Source organism: Microtus pennsylvanicus, chromosome 3 (genome assembly GCF_037038515.1).
Source record: "Microtus pennsylvanicus isolate mMicPen1 chromosome 3, mMicPen1.hap1, whole genome shotgun sequence".
Classification (NCBI taxonomy): Eukaryota; Metazoa; Chordata; class Mammalia; order Rodentia; family Cricetidae; genus Microtus; species Microtus pennsylvanicus.
In genome coordinates this window covers 30538126-30556070 of record NC_134581.1, presented here as the reverse complement: position 1 = coordinate 30556070, position 17945 = coordinate 30538126, and the positions used below count along the sequence as shown (strand labels likewise).

The 17945-nt window shown below is 38.4% G+C and overlaps 1 protein-coding gene across 5 annotated transcripts in view; it reads left to right on the top strand.

The window, feature by feature from the left end:
* Window positions 1-6013, top strand: part of Plscr4 (phospholipid scramblase 4) — a 29460-nt gene extending 23447 nt beyond the window's left edge. For 4 of the 5 annotated variants that reach the window (XM_075964998.1, XM_075964994.1, XM_075964995.1 and 1 more), the window contains 3 exons: window positions 2427-2588; window positions 3791-3949; window positions 4589-6004. In XM_075964998.1, the coding sequence (XP_075821113.1) occupies window positions 2427-2588; window positions 3791-3949; window positions 4589-4636 (369 nt within the window). In that variant the 3' untranslated portion in view covers window positions 4637-6004. Of the gene's footprint in view, window positions 1-2426; window positions 2589-3790; window positions 3950-4588 lie in introns of all 5 variants that reach the window. The other variant, XM_075964996.1, reaches the window with a different exon arrangement.
* The last annotated feature ends 11932 nt before the right edge of the window (window positions 6014-17945 follow it).

Here is a 17945-nt window from a genome sequence, read left to right as displayed (position 1 = left end):
TTGCCTGTCATTATGCTTTCCACTGTGTGTTTTATTTACTTGACTGATGGCTAATTTCATTTTCATCATTTCTCTCTTATTGTTTTTCAGAGTCTCAAACTTCCTTGCTGATTTTTTTTTCTCCTCCATGGGTCTTATAATTTCTCCTCAATTTCACCACTTTGCAAACTTTTTTGACTAGGCCTGGAATTAGCCTACCTAAGAATTTTAAATGGTATGCTATGTTCCTAAACATTAATCTGTTTATCACAGTCTCTGTTTATCAATTTATCTGCAAATTTGAGATTATAATTAACAGTTCTTCTCTGACAAAGTGGTTGCTTTGAAGACTGAAGATTTTTCAGTACACACCAGTCTCTAAACTTAATTTCTGATTATAGATAGTACTGTTGAGGATCATCAGTGTTTCTGTTGTTCTTAATAGAACAACTGTTCTTTGCAGTTATTATCTTCGTAATAGGAGCTTTATATCTGAGGTGACTTTTTCCAGTCCTTGTTTTTCTCAATACATCAGGCATTTATAATCGTACATAGCATTTTGTTTTCAAATCAAAGCCTTTAATCCCATAAAGGAGATCAGAAATAGATTAAGGCAAACCAGAACTGCAAACTTATAAACTTACTTTTTGTCTAATGTCATAATTAAGACAGTTTTATACTCATTTGGTGTATTTTCCTTACATAGCCTATCACCTATGTAGACTCCTTTACCTATCACCACATAACGAAGTCCCAACAATTTCATAACTATAAAAACAGTCTTCAGTTCTCGGGAGGCGGTGGCGGGGAGGAGGCAGAAATCCTTAATAAATAAATAAATTTAAAAAAAAACAGTCTTCATATCTTCACTGTTCTTTCTCTCTCATGTCCATCATTAATTATTGGAAATCACTAATTTGCTCTGCATCTCTGCAGTTTGTTATTCAAGGATGTTATATAATAAGCGAGGCATATATTAGTCATTTAGTCAAGGCATAGTTTTTCACTAATATACACCCTCTTATGCATTTATGCATTATTTAAGATAGAATTAACTTAACTTTTAAAGTAATTTGATTTTACACAGTTCTGAGGTTTTTTTTCATTTCATAGGCATAACATTTTGGCTCTATCAAATTTAATGTTTTGTATAGGTACAAATTTGTATATATGAACAATGGCTCTGGAAATACAACTCCTGACTGCTTTTTATAAAACTATAACATACAGGTAATTAAATAAAACAGCATTGTGTACAATATTTTTGGAGCCTTTAATAAAATGCTACTGTCAGTCCCTACACACAGGCTCTTACTGTTACAGCATAGCAACTGCTCCACTTCCACCAGCAGGTTTACTTTTTGTGGTTCTAGTTACTATAGACAAATGTAGTCTGAAATATTAATGCCAACTTCCAGAAATAAACAATCCATAAGCTGAATAGTATGGCAAATTCTGGATCATGAATTATTCTTTTGTTCAGCATATCCAAGGTGCACCTGCCATACACACAGTAGCAGTTGAAAGACTACGTTCACATAATTTCTATTATAGGACAGAGTATTGATTGTTAGTGCTGTACTATGGCTAATTGATAAATTAAACATTGCTATAGACATGTGTTGTATGGCCATAGGCATGTGTTTATTGGAAAAGGTGTTATGTATTGGGGTCAGAACTATGTGAGACCTCTACTAATGTCTTGGAACACATTCCCATCAAACGGGGGCACTTTCACACAATTTCCCCAGTGCTTGTTTCCCACTGTAGTTGTCATGTAGGAGATTTAGTTTTGCTGCTTATGATTTTTTAATTGAATTAGTCATGTTAAATGTATTTGTTGAAAAGACATGAAAGTCCTAAATGAAACAAAGGTCATTACTACATTGTTGTTTTTCTTTTTCTTTTTCACTTTTTAAGATATGGTTTCTATGTATATCCTGACTGTCCTGGAACTCCCTCTGTAGGCCAAGTTGACCTCAAACTCATGAGACTCACCTGCCTTTGCCTCCCAATGGCTGGGATTAAAGACATGGGCCATCACTTGCTCAAAGGTCTTTATTATGGCACAGCAACATGATTGATTCATGTCGGGTCCTCTTTGCCTCAGACCATTTAGAATTGACTGGGAGAGGACGCAAATCTAGCCAGACAATGCTGTATGCCCTGTTAGGAACACTGGGCTTAGATAACTGGAATCTATATCAAGCAGTTCAGTTATAATTAATCCTGTCCTTTGCCCCACAGTAAAACATGAGCTCATGTCTTTAGAGTGCTTTTGGAAATACAACCCTGCAAATGGCCTCGGGGAAACATGAGTCCCTCCCAGCATTAATTCCCCTTGCCCTAGAACGACCATGAAAATGTGCAGGTGTGTGCACCTGCGTGGTAGAGGTGCGCATTGTGCACATACAACATCATAACGTCTGTTCCTATTTCCTCTGCAGCTGGAAGTGCAGTGTCCTCCCGGTGCCACCATTGGATTTGTTGCTGAACACTGGAACTTATGCAGAGCCACTTACAGCATCCAAAATCAGGAGAGAGATTGCATGATGAGAGTGCGTGGGCCGTGTGCAACCTACGGCTGTGGTTCAGATTCTGTCTTCGAGGTCAATACATATGTTGCTTCTACCTTGTCCATTATAACCTCATAATGTTCTTTTACCTTCACATTTATGTGAATGGTATGAAGGAAAAGTTAATCACAAGTTGACGACAAATCCTTTTCGCATGGTTTCTTGTGGTTACTTGACATTTTCTAAATGTGAATGGCATTGCCTTTTTAAAAAATGGGTTTTTTTCCCCACTTAGAACATTAATACTTTTGGGAGTAAACATCATAATTAGATCAATAACTGTTCTTGATATGTATCGTCTTTTTTCCCTAGTTATTTTTAAAATCGGAGTCAAGGTTTTAATTGCAAAATCTAGCAAATCACAACACTTAGAGAATTCATAAGGGCATGGATATAACGAATGGCAGGGCTATAGTGCAACATTTTCTCAAAAAAAGAGCAATTTTTTGTTTTGCATTTTCCCAGGGACTGGCAAAAAAAATTGCTAGGAAAAAAAAAGCCCAGAGGTTTGGGAGTCTTTCTCAAAGCCTATTAAGAAGATAAGGCTTGCAACACACTAAATTACTATTATTATCATTTATTCCTTCTTTTACTTCATATGATACAAAAGAGCTTTCTAGTTTTTATTTTATATCACCATGTAATGAAACATCATTCACTTATTAAGAACACTGTAGAAAATGACAACAAACCAAGTTTCCGGTGCAGGTTGTGTGAGGTCATTCTATTACTAGGTGACATTAGAAGCTAGGTAAGAGGTATTTTTACTGTCAAATGTTGGGGTCCCTTTTTTAGAAGCTGAAGCCCATTCTTATACCCAGAACTGCTGAAAGTGGTTGGGCTTAGCTCACAGGAGATTGAGTGGTGTGCAGTGTGTCTTACACGCCCCCTAGCTTTGTTTAGAGGCTCTCTTGATTGGTGACTTCCAATTCCCAATTCTCAACCTCTACTACAGAAAACAATTTAATCATCAATTAAAACCATGCCTTCTGAAAAAATCCCCAAAAGATATATTTAAGGAGGAGGAAAAGTCACTAGATTGGGGGTTTTAAGGTATATCCCAGGTCAGTAATTAACAGTTTCAGGACACTTCATCCTAGGATTCCTCATTTGAAATGATGTCATTAGTGGGTTTCTTTTATATTATCCTACCACAAACTGCTTCTAAGAAGAGGACAGAGGAATTTCCCTTGATACTTTTCAGCCATCATAACTTCCCGCTCTTGGCATTGCAGGTCAGCTCTCTAGATGGAGTCTCTAACATCGGCAGTATCATCCGGAAGTGGAATGGCTTTTTATCAACAATGGGAAACGCCGACCACTTCGAGATTCGCTTCCCTTTGGATCTGGACGTGAAGATGAAAGCGATGATTTTTGGCGCTTGCTTCCTCATTGTAAGCCTTTTGCTGTGGGCTTGAGAGCATCATTTCGTCTGATGGGAAGCAGTATTATTCTATAGGAGAAAATTCATTTTGAAGCTAGGCCAGCTTCTGTCTGTGCCACTTCTAGGTGCAGGTTTGGCACTGGTTGATGGGGTTTACAGGTTGTAGCAGGGAGAAAAATATTGTCATTACAGAGTGATCGATCTGAGCGAAGTAAAGGCTGCTGGGGCATATCTGGAGGATGGCAGACAGAGGATACAGTACTCATTGTTTCCTATTATCTTTCTCACTACTTCCAAACAGCTGTCCGGTGATCATTAGTATAATAAAGTAACTACGAAGCAGCTGCCCTTTTCCTCTTGTGTGTCAACTGTAATCATGCTCCTCAGTGTTGTATCGCTCTCAATTTTACTCCGAGGTTTTCCTTCAGTCAATGCTAAAAATTAGTCGGTGCTGAATATGAAAAGCTTTATTGTCCATCTGCATTCTCACATGTTAGCCATACTCATAAATATTTCATTCGATTGTCTACTTTTACTGGAATAGGATGTTCCTGTGATAAATTACAAAATGCCTTGGTATAATTATTTCCATCTATCTGCCACTCATTTCTCAATCTAAATAAATACTATAATCCTTTTCCCATTTCAGGACTTCATGTACTTTGAAAGGACTCCTTCACGACGTTCATCAGTATAGAGGGATCAAGCCAAGCATCAGTTGAAAACAAAATTAGAGAAATGTACATTGGACTCACAGCCAGCCTTCAGTTATTCACAAGTATATTTCTCTGGTTTGAACATTGTTTTCACCGGTATAAGTTCAAGAATAAAGTCAGAGCCGGACGGTGATGGCGCACGCCTTTAATCCCAGCACTCGGGAGGCAGAGGCAGGGATATCTCTGTGAGTTCGAGGCCAGCCTGGTCTACAAGAGCTAGTTCCAGGACAGGAACCAAAAAAGCTATGGAGAAACCCTGTCTCGAAAAATAAAAAATAAAAAAAAGAATAAAGTCAGGATATGTGTCCCAGTACCTTGTACATTTTCTTACATGCACATTTAACATTCACATACACCTTATATCCGAATGTTTATCCTGAAGTCGAGGATTACATATTGTATCTCATTTGACATGTTTTCAAAATCAGTCTAATGACCAGGGTGTCTTAATGACAGTTTATAAAAACTGAATGTATAAATCGTATCATTGTTCAACAGTACTTGACCTGATTTTCAAGTTAAACAATTCTTTACACACAAACAATCAGAAAACACAGTAAATATGTTGCCTCCACATTGTCTCGATTATCAGTGAGGACTATGGAGGACCGGCAGGTCGTACTAAGGACAGTCGGTGTATGTATGAATACACCAACTAGTGAGTCTCTCACTCTGGCTTCTGTCTACATGTGGACTGTGTTCTTCCACGGATGTTTCCTTTCAGAGGTTATTAAATGAAGAGTAAGAGAAGAGGCTTAGCCCACCACTCTTTTTGAAACAGGTGCTTCACTTTCAATTACAGTAATCTTTTTATGATAAAGTTTGGTTTATTCGGTTATTTGTAACAGATTGTTACTTGCTGCTATTAATTTTTTTATAAAATATGATATATGGATTGTTTTCTAAAAACTCAATACCTTATATTTTAAATTCAACTCTAATCTTGACTAGACGTATGCATTTTTTGTAGTGCTATCTTATATTTTGTGCATACACCAGATTTCGCACATACTGTTTAGAGCTTGTATATGAACTTGTCATTTTACCCACCCACAGCCCTGTATTCCCACACTTACCTTACATTGATAATGCAAGTCAGGATACTTTACATCTCTGTGTTTCTTACTTTAGTGTTTGTGATATTAATACTTCTCTAACAGAAAAAATTCTTAATCATAATAAAGTGGTGTCATATTTTAATGTAATTCGTGCAATTTTTGTATCTCATAATGGAATTTGATTGTAAAAAATTGACCAATGTCACTAAAAAATAAACAGATTCTTCTTTTTATAGTTAAGTGGTTTCTTGTCCCCTTAGGTTCTTAGACTTTTAAATAAACATGTAATAGAACTAATTGCAAGATGGTATTTTATTTCCTGAGTTGTGACTGAGTCTGAATGCTTTCCAGTGATATATTAAAAGTAATGGCTTATTAATCACTAAGCTCTTTTCACTCTTATATAGATTTACTAATTAATTCCTGAGGCACTGAACAGTAATAACTAACATTCCTTTTTAAATATTTTGTCAATTATATTTGATAATTTGAGATTTTTTTCCTTTTTTATTGATTTTATTGAGATTTCTCTGAAGGATTTCTGTGAAATGCATTAAGGAGTATAGGTATTAGTTCTTCTTGGAAGTTCTGGTAGAATTCTGCATTGAAACCATCTGGTCCTGGGCTTTTTTTCGAAGGGAGATTTTTGATAACCATTTCTAATTCTTCGCGACTAACAGGTCTATTTGGATCATTCACCTGGTCTTGGTTTAGCTTTGGTATATGGACTTGATCGGGGGAGGGGGAAGGAAATGGGAGGCGGTGGCGGGGAGGAGGCAGAAATCCTTAATAAATAAATAAATTTTTTTTTTAAAAAAAGAAAGTGTCAGTCACAAGTCCTCCTTTAGAGTCCACAGCATCACCATCCATGGGTAGTTGGCTAGGTTTAGAGTACTGGACCTGAATTCCCTCCTATTAAGCAGGCCTTCAGTTCAATTAGGCAGCTGTTGGTTACTCTAGGGATATAAATGCCTCTATAGTACCCTAGGCATTCTGGTCCTTGCTATGGTTTCTAAGCATAACAGCTGTATCTTGTGCTGTGATAAAGTACCACAACCAAAAGCCACTTGGGAAGGAAAGGGTTTCTTTTACTTAAACTTCACAGTCCAGGGAAGTCAGGGTAGGAATTAACATAAGAAACTAGAGGCATCTAATGAGATGATCATATGGTCTTTTTCTTTCAGTTTATTTATATGATGGATTACATTGATAGATTTTCGTATGTTGAACCAGCCCTGCATCCCTGGGATGAAGCCTACTTGATCATAATGGATAATTTTTCTAATGTGTTCTTGGATTCGGTTTGCCAGTATTTTGTTGAGGATTTTTGCATCGATGTTCATGAGTGAGATTGGTCTATAATTCTCTTTCTTGGTTGAGTCTTTGTGCGGTTTTGGTATCAGAGTAACTGTAGCTTCATAAAAGGAATTTGGCAGTGCCTCTTCTGTTTCTATATTGTGAAATACATTAAGGAGTATAGGTATTAGGTCTTCTTGGAAGTTCTGGTAGAATTCCACATTGAAACCATCTGGTCCTGGGCTTTTTTTGGTAGGGAGGTTTTTGATAACCTCTTCTAATTCTTCGCGACTAACAGGTCTATTTAGATTGTTCACCTGGTCCTGATTTAACTTTGGTAAATGATATTTATCTAAGAAAGTATCCATTTCCTTTACATTTTCCAGTTTTGTGGCATATAGGCTTTTGTAGTAAGATCTAATGATTCTCTGAATTTCCTCTGTGTCTGTGGTTATGTCCCCCTTTTCATTTCTGATCTTATTAATTTGCAAATTCTCTCTCTGCCGTTTGATTAGTTTGGATAGGGGTTTGTCAATCTTGTTGATTTTCTCCAGGAACCAGCTTTTTGTTTCATTGATTCTTTGGATTGTTCTCTGTGTTTCTATTTTATTGATTTCAGCCCTCAGTTTGATTATTTCCAGTCTCCTACTCCTCCTAGGTGAGTCTGCTTCTTTTTTTTCTAGAGCTTTCAGGTGGGCTGTTAAGTCTCCAATGTGAGCTTTCTCTGTTTTCTTTAAGTGGGCACTTAGTGCTATGAACTTTCCTCTTAGGACTGCTTTCATAGTGTCCCATAAGTTTGAGTATGTTGTTTCTTTATTTTCATTGAATTCCAGGAAGACTTTAATTTCTTTCCCAGTTAATTCCTTGGGCAGCTGGGGATAGGGAACCTGAAATGACCCTATCCTATAGCAATACTGACGAATATCTTGCATATCATCATAGAACCTTCATCTGGTGATGGATGGAGATAGAGACAGAGACCCACACTGGAGCACTGGACTGAGCTCCCAAGGTCCCAATGAGGAGCAGAAGGAGGGAGAACAAGAGCAAAGAAGTCGGGACCACGAGGGGTACACCCACCCACTGCGACAGCGGAGCTGATGTATTGGGAGCTCACCAAGGCCAGCTGGACTGTGACTGAAAAAGCATGGGATAAAACTCGACTCTCTGAACATTGCGAACAATGAGGGCTGATGGGACGCCAAGGACAATGACAAGGGGTTTTGATCCTACGTAATGTGCTGGCTTTGTTGGAGCCTACCCAGTTTGGATGTTCACCTTCCTAGATATGGACGGAGGGGGGAGGACCTAGGACTTAACACAGGGCAGGGAACCCTGACAGCTCTTTGGACTGGAGAGGGAGGGGGAAGGAGTGGGGGGAGGGGGAGAAGGGTGGGAGGAAGGGGAGGGAAATGGGAGGCTGGGAGGAGGTGGAAACTTGTTTTTTTTTTCTCATTTTCTCAATAAAAAAAAGATTAAAAAAAATAGTTAAGCAAGAGACATACCAACTTCCATTTTTACACAAAACTCAAAAGCGTAATAAATTTGGAAGAGAAAAAAAAAAAGAAACTAGAGGCAAGAACTGAAGCAGAGGCCATGGAGAAGTGCTGCTTACTGACTTACTCCTTATGGCTTCCTCAGCCTGCTTTCCTATAGTACCCAGCACCCCCAACCCAGAGGTGGCACTGCCCTCAGTGAGACAGACCCTCTCACATTAATCATTAATGAAGACAATGCCCTACAAACTTCTGGCAGATTGATCTTATAGAGTCATTTTCTTATTGAAAGTTCTTCGCCCCCAATGACTCTACCTTATGTCAAGTTGACAAATACCTATCCAGCCCATGGTGGGAAAGAATATTGATTACTTTTCTTCCTTGGCAGCTTGTATTGCACCTTTCAAAACTTTGAAAGCTAGTCTTTGGGAAGGGGGCCTCCAGGTCATTTCCAGCTCAATTCCTCCAAGTCTCTTGCCCTAAGTGTGTGGTATCTTCAGCATTTATGTTTTCCCTTTTTTTTTTTTCTGGAAGGCACACATGGGCAACAGTGCCCTTGTTGATTTTGCTGTCAACTTGATTCAATCTAGATTACGTGAGAAGAAGGAAGCACATGATTGAGAAAATGCCTCTATAAGATTGGCCTGCTGGCAAGCTTCGTAATTAATAATTGATGTAGAAGAACCCAGGCCATCACTGAGCAGGCGGTCAACATCAGTTTAAGGACATTTAAATTATATCTATATCCTAGCTATTGTAAAGAGAAGATCAGTGAATGTGGCTGAGCAAGTATCTGTGGAGTAGGATGTTGAGTCCTCTGGTATATGACCCAAAGGTATGGCAAGATCATATGGCAGTTTTACTTTTAGCTTTTTGAGGATTTTCTGCCTGGATTTCCAGAGGGACTGCACCAGCTTGCAGTCCCACCAACAGTGAATGAGGATTCCCTTTTCCCACATCCTTATCAGTATTTGCTCTTGATTTTTTCTTACCATTCATCATCCTGACTGGGGTAAGATGAAATCTCATTAGGTTTCATTTCATTAGTTGCTAAGGATGTTAAGAACTTTTGACATATGTCTTAGCTATTTTTATATCTTCTTTTGAGAACTCTCTGCTCAGATCCCTAACCACATTTTTTTTACTTTTATTGAAAATAGATTTTTTCTCTCACATAACATATCCTGAATGGTTCTCACATGTTACTTTGCATAAAAGGATAAGGAGTTACACCTTAACTATATGCTGTGTTCATCTGGGCAATGTTCGGTTAATTTTCATTTTAATGTCATATATAAAAACAGAGCAGAACGGCAGCATGTTTGATATTCTGGAATACAGCTGAGAAGGACTTGAGGCAGGAAGGTGGTCTTCTCTGAGGTGTGCTCTCTTCAGAGTTCAGTGTCATTGCTGCTAGTGCCACAGAGGTGCCAAGCAATCATACTTCCTGTGTTCATACATGTCTTAACACATAAAATCCTAAACAATGAGGACAATACTTTGTTTTTAAATTCTCCACAAGCAATGTATTTTTTACCTATAGCACAAGAAAAATAATATAAAACATTATATAACTAATACATAATATTAATTATAGCATAGTATATACATACATAATTCTCTTGTCCACTTAACAGCGGGTGAATTTTTCTAGTCCACTTTTTACATCTATAGGGCTTGGACAGTCTCTGTTCTTTTGGATTTTTGAGACAGAGTTTCTCTAAATAGCCCTGACTTTTCTGGAACTTTCTCTGTAGACCAGGCTGGCCTTGTACTCATGGTTAATCATTATGCCTCTTGAGAATTAAGGGCATGCACCACCCCCACCACCCAGCCCAAGTCTCTGCTCTAAAACCACACCTTGTTAAGACCAAGGCTGACCACCAGCCTCATCAGGGATGATAAAATTGATGCTGTTTGTTAATGGGGACGGTAGACTCCCATCCAGCCTCTCTTCATAGTCAGGCATTCAGATAACTTCTCACTTTTAACTTCTTCCCAATTCTTACTTGTCTAGAATCAAGCTGTACTCTGCCATCAGTACCTTTGGTTTATACTTCAGCCAGAATTTCTAGGCTTCCTACAGCAAGAGAATTTTGTAATCATTTACTTTGCAACCATAACAGCAATAGAAGGGAACTGCTGAAAACAACAAACAAATAAGCTAGCATGAAATTTGGTACTAGGTAAGCATGGGAAATTCTATAATATACATATCAAGCAGTTACATTGTGTTTGCGGATCATTGCAGTATGTTATGCCTCTGTTTTCTATTTGAAATGACATCATCTTTTAATCATCACATCATTAAATTCCAGATTGTATTTAAATCTTAAAACTCCTAATATTGTTGTTAGATAAAAGATTGTTGATGCGGAAACATAACTCTCACCTCAAAGGGAACAAGGAAGAGTTTGTTCTGGAGCCAAATATGTGTGACCATGAACACAGATTTAGTAACCCCTGATTCCGTGTTCAATGGAAAAGCAGTTTCAGGAAGCTTTCGTAGTAACAGACAAAAGAAAGTCATAAACCAGATACACTGGTGGGGAAATCAGAGAGGCAGGCTATAGCAAAACAGAGAACCTCGGCCATGGCCTCAGATGCTCTGTGTTGTCTCTTAGCCTTTGATTTGGTGGAAACTGGTGTTCGGCCAAGTTAATATGTTCCAAAGGCTTTCAGCCATCACAGAACATTAGGTCCCACACTGAGGTGTTCAAGATACAGCTATTTAGGGGCTAAAGCTAGCCCAGGGTAAATTGCAATTGAGCTCGAGAATGTTTCAACCTCCCCACAATTGTAGACGTTCCAATTAGCCTAGAAGGTGCTTCAGGTGGAAGGTACAACTTCTAAGAACTTTTGTCTCCACCACATTCATTATCCTAGACTCAAATAAAGTCTTTTGCCGAATTATAGGGCATCTTCACTGAACAACCTTTTAAAAAGTTGGCCCAAATTGTCTTCACTAACAGTCATTAAGAACAATTAGAGTTTCAATTCTTGCGTTGTACTATATAACAACAGAATTACAATTGTACTGTCTTTCATACTGTTAGTTTTGTAGAAATGCATAAATGGGGAGGGGGGTACTCAGGTAAAGGAATTCAAGACCAAAGTATGGAGGGTCCTCCTGTAAAGCAACTGAAGACCAAAGCATTGTCTGCTTTTGTGCAGCCTTCCGACCGCTGGAGTCAGGAAGCTGAATACGATGGTGGGCGACAGGGGGCAGCACAGGCTTACGGGTTTCATTCGGAAACCACAGTCGTTCTCAGCCAGACTCAATCTGTTTCCGTCCATGAGGTTTAAGGATTTTAGCCGGGAAGGGACATTTAGGGCCACTTGCTGTACATTCGAATCTACAAATGAGGGAATTGAAAGAAATGGAGGTGAGACATGAATGTACCCTGGAAACCCACCGCAGAAACAAGCGGGAAAGCACTGGTCTGGGTTTTGTTTTTTAGTTTATTTTCCATGTCCTTGCCATAAAACCACGACTTTCGCAGAGTTTTGAAAACATTTAACGCAACATGATTCACAACGTTGGTATTTTGAATTAGTCTTAGCTTTCAAGGGTGTTTTTCAGCATTCATGTGGTCAGTCTACATAAGTAACCTACACCCGAAGATATGCTCTCACCGCTGGGGCTGTCCAGTCCGCAGGGCAAGAAGAAAGAACATCAGCAACAGTTACCTTCTTCTTGCCACTTCGGAGGTCAGTTTATTCCAGGGTGGTGGAAAATGCCAGACATCAGAGTTGCCCATCTCAGTCATTTGGTGGAAAATGATTCTTTCCAGAGATTCACTGGACTGATCCCTCAATGTGGATCCTAATGAGCTCTAAGGAACACCTTGGTCCTCCTGAGGAAGAAGCCATTGGGTGTGGCTTCTTTTGGCCGCGTACCATTTCTGCGGTAATGAACTCTGTAATAACGGGAGCTCTGTGGGTGCTGTGGGCGCTGCTGACGACTCTGTGGGCTTTGCAGGCAGATCTATTGCATGAAGGACGAATAAACATGGTTTTGTAAGGAAGCAAACACTTTTACAGCTTTGGGATTTTTTTTTAATTTTACTTATTTTATGTGCATATGTGCATGCCCACTTGTATGTATAAGGTCAAAGAGGGCATCGGATCTTTTGAAACTGGAATTATAGGTGACTGGGAGTCCCCATGTGGGTACTGAGTTATCTCTCTAGCTACTGTATTTTTTTTATAATGAAAATGATCCATCTGTTCCAGGTAACTGTTGGGCAAAGAATAACCTTCCTGCATAAAAACACAAATTTAAAAATTTTAAAAGGGTATGTTTCATTTATGTGTGTGTGATGGCAATTTCAAAGCAGGGCAATCTACGAACATGTTTCATTTGAATAAATCGATACTATTCCTATATCCCTAGCCATGTCCTCCAGGTGTCTAAGAGAAGTTTCAGACAAGCAAAAATAAAATTTTGTTATTTTATTCATTTATTTTATATTTTTGTTATTTTATTATTTTCATAATAAATTAAGGGATTGCCTTGAATTCAGTAGATAAAGGAAATAAAACCAATGTCATCATTAATTCTGCCTACCTGTGGCCTAACCTGCCTGCTGGCCCAGCAAACACCTTTTAGACAAATGGCTGAGGTGTGAGAATATTTTATGCATAAAATTTGACAAGTCGAATGTGAAGCCTCATCAACTGTAAAGATGGGGTGGCTATTCGATCTACTTAATTTCCTTATTACGTTTTTTTCTGGTTCCTCTGCTTCTACTATCTTTTTCATTCCATTTGCCTTTTCTGTGGTTTTCTGTTTATAAAGTGTCCCTGCTATTTCTTTGAAATATGGACAGAAGAAATCACATTCAGATGGTGTTGTTTCTTCACTTTATAACTTCTATAGGAAAATGCTTTTATCGCCAGTATTTTGTGATCTTTCTGTGTGAATAAAATTGGTTTTGAAACAGGGACAGGAAGGAAAGAAACATCACTTTTATCCTGGTTAGGCTAATTAAAGAACAAGCCATATTCTCTTGTAACAATCAGCCTAACAATGCTACAACGGCTTGAGTATCTTCCCTGTCCCAGGTGACTAGAGGCCCCATAGAGTCTTTTCTATAAAATGTGTCCCATGGGTGTGCTAAGACTATGCACTCTCTTAAACAAGCTGCCTCCCCAAAGACACACTAAAGGGGGCAGATCTGCCCATGCCCACTCTTGCCTTTCACATTGATTGCTTGAGAAAGTCAACTACATTCACAGCAAGGACGCGAGGGCTGAAAAGGACTCAGGTGTCTTCTCTAACACCTTCTCTCTGCACAAGAATGCTGTAGATTGTGAGTGACCAAGGTGGAGGTTGTGCTCATCCATTCAAGCCTGTTGCCTGTTTCCTAGGCAACACTGCATTTCTAACTTGCTATGAAGCCTGGGACACAAAGTGTTTCTGCACAGCTAGATGGAGACCTGGTGGCTGTTCATTCTGTGCAATGGTAACTGGCTCTTATGTTTTTTGTCAATGACCTTCTCTGTGTTTTTTTTTCCCCTATGGACTGCAGTGTCAATGTCATGGTTGACATAGTTTCTTATACTGTGCGCAGATCTTAAGAACAGAAATTGAATGATAGAACAAGATAACAGAAATATGGACTTCTACCCAAGACTTTTAAAATAAAGTAATGCTACCCCATAGCTGTCAGAAAAATCCAGTGGCAAACCTGCATGTAAAGAATGAAGAATATGTTTTCTTTGTTCTGAAGGACTTTTACATTTAAGCACAGCAACAACATGTTTACCCCTGAACATAAATGCTTTTCTTAAAAAAAAATAGCAAGAAATATGTGTATGATATGTGTGTGTGTGTGTGTGTGTGTGTGTGTGTGTGTGTGTGTGTGTTATGTGTGTGCATGTAGCTACCTCTAAAGGCCAGAAGAGAAAGTAGTATTCCTTGGAGCCAGAAGTAGTCATGCTCCAGTGTTCTAGAAGCTTCCTTGGAATATGAATAAGCATCTGTCCTTAGCTATTGATTTAGTTTTCTAAAGATAGATGCCAGACAGTGTTCTAAAGACTCTTGTGGGTTCTGTGTTGGTTAGATCAAGAGCTATTGAGCATTGGTGTCCAGTTTCTTGTGATTACACTTGGAAGTCACCTGGAAGTTGTGGGAAATTCTACATCCTGACCGGATTCCATAGCAACAGCAGGGTACCACAGTTCCCCAGGACTCTATCCTGACTTCAAATTTAAGAATGTCTGCCTCCAGGAAATTTTCACCCAATTTGCATATAAAACAATAAAATACACTTTCTTGCTTTCATGAATTTTAATGAAATTGCTACACGGAATACAAGAAGTCTATTTCAATGCAAATTTCAAACCAGGTGTGGAAGCCCAAACCTTGTAATCTCAGCCCTGTGGAAGTTAAGACAGGAAGCTCAAGGCCACCCTGGGTTACATAATGAGACCCTGTCTCTAAACAAGTACACACATAAATGTCAATTTCAGAAATCGATATTTTTAAGTATTATTTTCAGTCATTTTAGGGGGGTAGTTGTATAGGGGAGTAGGTGTCCTACGAGTCTGGACACACAGGATCTTAGAGTTGGAGTTAAATACAGTTCTGAGCCACCCAAATGGGAGCTGGAGAGCTATTTGGGTCCTTTAACGGGGTACTACATACTTTTAACGTTTGCCATCGCTCTAGGCCCCAAACACCAATTTTTTTTTTAAATACAGACATGTTCCAGAAAATACTTGAAAGTTACTTACACTCACAATAAAATAGTCTGCTTTTCTGAATACACTTGATGAAAATTCAATCTAATTGGAGCATCCTGTAGTATTTCCCTAGGATTTTACCTGTGAAATTTTGCAACCCTACAGACATAAAATTACTCTAAAAGTCACTGAAGAGCAATTCTGCTGAAAAGAAGGAGAAAGGGGGTAAATTTGGGGGGGGGGGGAGAGCAGAGAAGAATCTCTTAGAAATGTCTATCTCTCTCCTTCTCTACAAGTCCTGAATATTGAACAAGCTTCCCTTACTCAACACAATAAATAGGCAGATGACTCCCAAACCCAACTCATTTCCCTTCCAACTGTATTAACCAATTGTACTTGCTTTAGCTTTGCTAATCTTTTTTTTTCTTTTTTTTTAAATCTGAATCATGCAAATGTTTCTAAATCAAGACAGTACAGGTGGGCTGGTGTGTGTGTGTGTGTGTGTGTGTGTGTGTGTGTGTGTGTGTGTAGAAAACTCAGGTCTTTTCTTGCAACTTACTATCTGTGTGGAAAGAAACTTCAGGGTACAGATGTGTCTACTCAGCTAGGAATTCAGAGAAACATATCTCCTAACTGATGATTTCAATGTCATTTTCCAATATAAACTATGCAACCTTCTTTTGAAGGAAAGAGTATAATCTCTGCCAATGTAGAAACGCTGCTTCCCAGAGCTTTCCATTAATCACACAACAGAGACATAATGAAAAATAATAACAAATGCTTGCACTGCAAATAAATGATATCCAACTGTGAGTAGTATGCATCGCCCTCTCAAGTTCTGGGTGTTTTCTAGAGTCACCAGGAGTCACTGCAATTGTTCACTAGACTTTGTGGCCTGAAACTTGCAGCTACCCTTGCTAAAATGCCTGCATCCTAGGAAGGAAGTTCTGTGTTCTCCATGGCTGTGTCTAAAGAATTAACTCCACAATGACCTGATTGCTTTGATGACAATGTTATTGTGAGAATTTTCAGATAACTGGATTTTTTGAATCTTGATGTAGCAGTGATGTAAAAATGAAAAAAAAAAAGGTTTTTCTTTGCTCTATGTAAGGCAGGTTAGACAGGCTTTTGTACAGTCTCAAAGCAAACTGACCCAGAAATATCCAAAGAGATAAAAAAAAAAAATCTGGTAACAAGGGTAACTGTAAGTACTGACTTTCTGAAGGGAAAGAGAAAAGATGAAAGCCAAGCCATAAGATTATCTCCTCTGAGACTGCAGCCATCCTAACTGGGGATCATGGACTGAGAAAATAGCCATGTTTCCCTCTAAGTGGAAGCATGAAGTCATTGGAACCTACTGCTGAGTCACAGACAAACTTACGGGAATATCCTTCCAGTCTGGGAGACAAAGTAAGGGAAAATTGAAAAACGTCAGTCCCTTAGGTCTTGGTTAGCTCCTTCAAAACTCTCAGTAAGCTTCAGATTCCATTTCTGTTTTCAGAGCTCAGGGAAATCACATTACTTTAGGGTCCTCTTAAGTGATATTAAATCATTCCAAGCTTACAGTTTTCATGAACTAAACAAGCCACAACACATCCAACCATTAAAAAAGAAATATCTGTCTAGGTATAATTCAGATGTTCACTTTAGAATTCTAGAAGTTTTACAAATGTGATCAACTGCATGTGTCTATCTATTCTAAACTAAATATTTATTCCTAGAGAGGAATTACTTACTTGGTGAGGAGGACTGCTTAGAGGAATGTGTTGTGGGATATTCAATGCATGCAAGTTTCATTTGGGTTAATTAAAATCAACCTTGGGGCAGGAGCTCAAGTTAGAGCTAGTTGGTGGAAAGTAATCATTGAGAGTCAGAGAATCAGCCCAATACGCTGATTTCCAAAGAGAGTTTGGATTTGATGATCACACCTTGACCCAGTGTTGTTTAGCAGCTTTGAGTGCTTGGGACAAGGTTAAAGAATCAGGAAAGAGGTCTGAGTCCTTTACTGAAATTATACAAGGTACCCAAGAAGCCTTTACTGATTTTTTTTCAAAGATTGCTTTCAGCTGTAAATAGAATAGTATCAGATCTAGTAGTCAGAAAAATATTAATTGAATTTTTGGCTCTTTAAAATGTTAATTTAGGATGTAAGAGGATAATTAGGCCTTTAAAGATAAGATCAGCAGCACCCATAGATGAATGGATTAGAAATATGCCTGATATTACACATCATATTTATGATGATGCTTTAATAGAAAAAGTGATTTCTAAAATATTTAAAAAATCAAAATATCAGATATTTTAATTGTGGCAAGCAAGGTCATCTGAAGAAGGATTGTAGGCAAGGCATTCCTGGAAACAATGGTTTCTTTTGTGTTTTCTAGATATAATTGAAATAGAAGACTCCAGCTTTCTGGAGTATGCAAAAGATGTGGCAAAGGCCAGTGTTGAACTGATGAATGCAGATTCACATGGGACAGGCAAGATAACCCTTTGCCATTAGAAGCACCTTAGGGGGCCTCTCACAGGCCCCAATATCGAATTTGTTTCAATAATTTTCTGTTAGCATTGAATAAACTCATCCACAGAACAATTAAAAGACTTAATGCTTGTTTTTAAAAACCATATTGCTCTGGATAACAGAATAGCTTCAGTAGATAAAACAAAAAATTCAGAAGAGAGCATAAAACAAGTATTTTGGCAAATTTCTATAAATGATTAGAGACCAAAGCTAAAAATAAGAATAAATG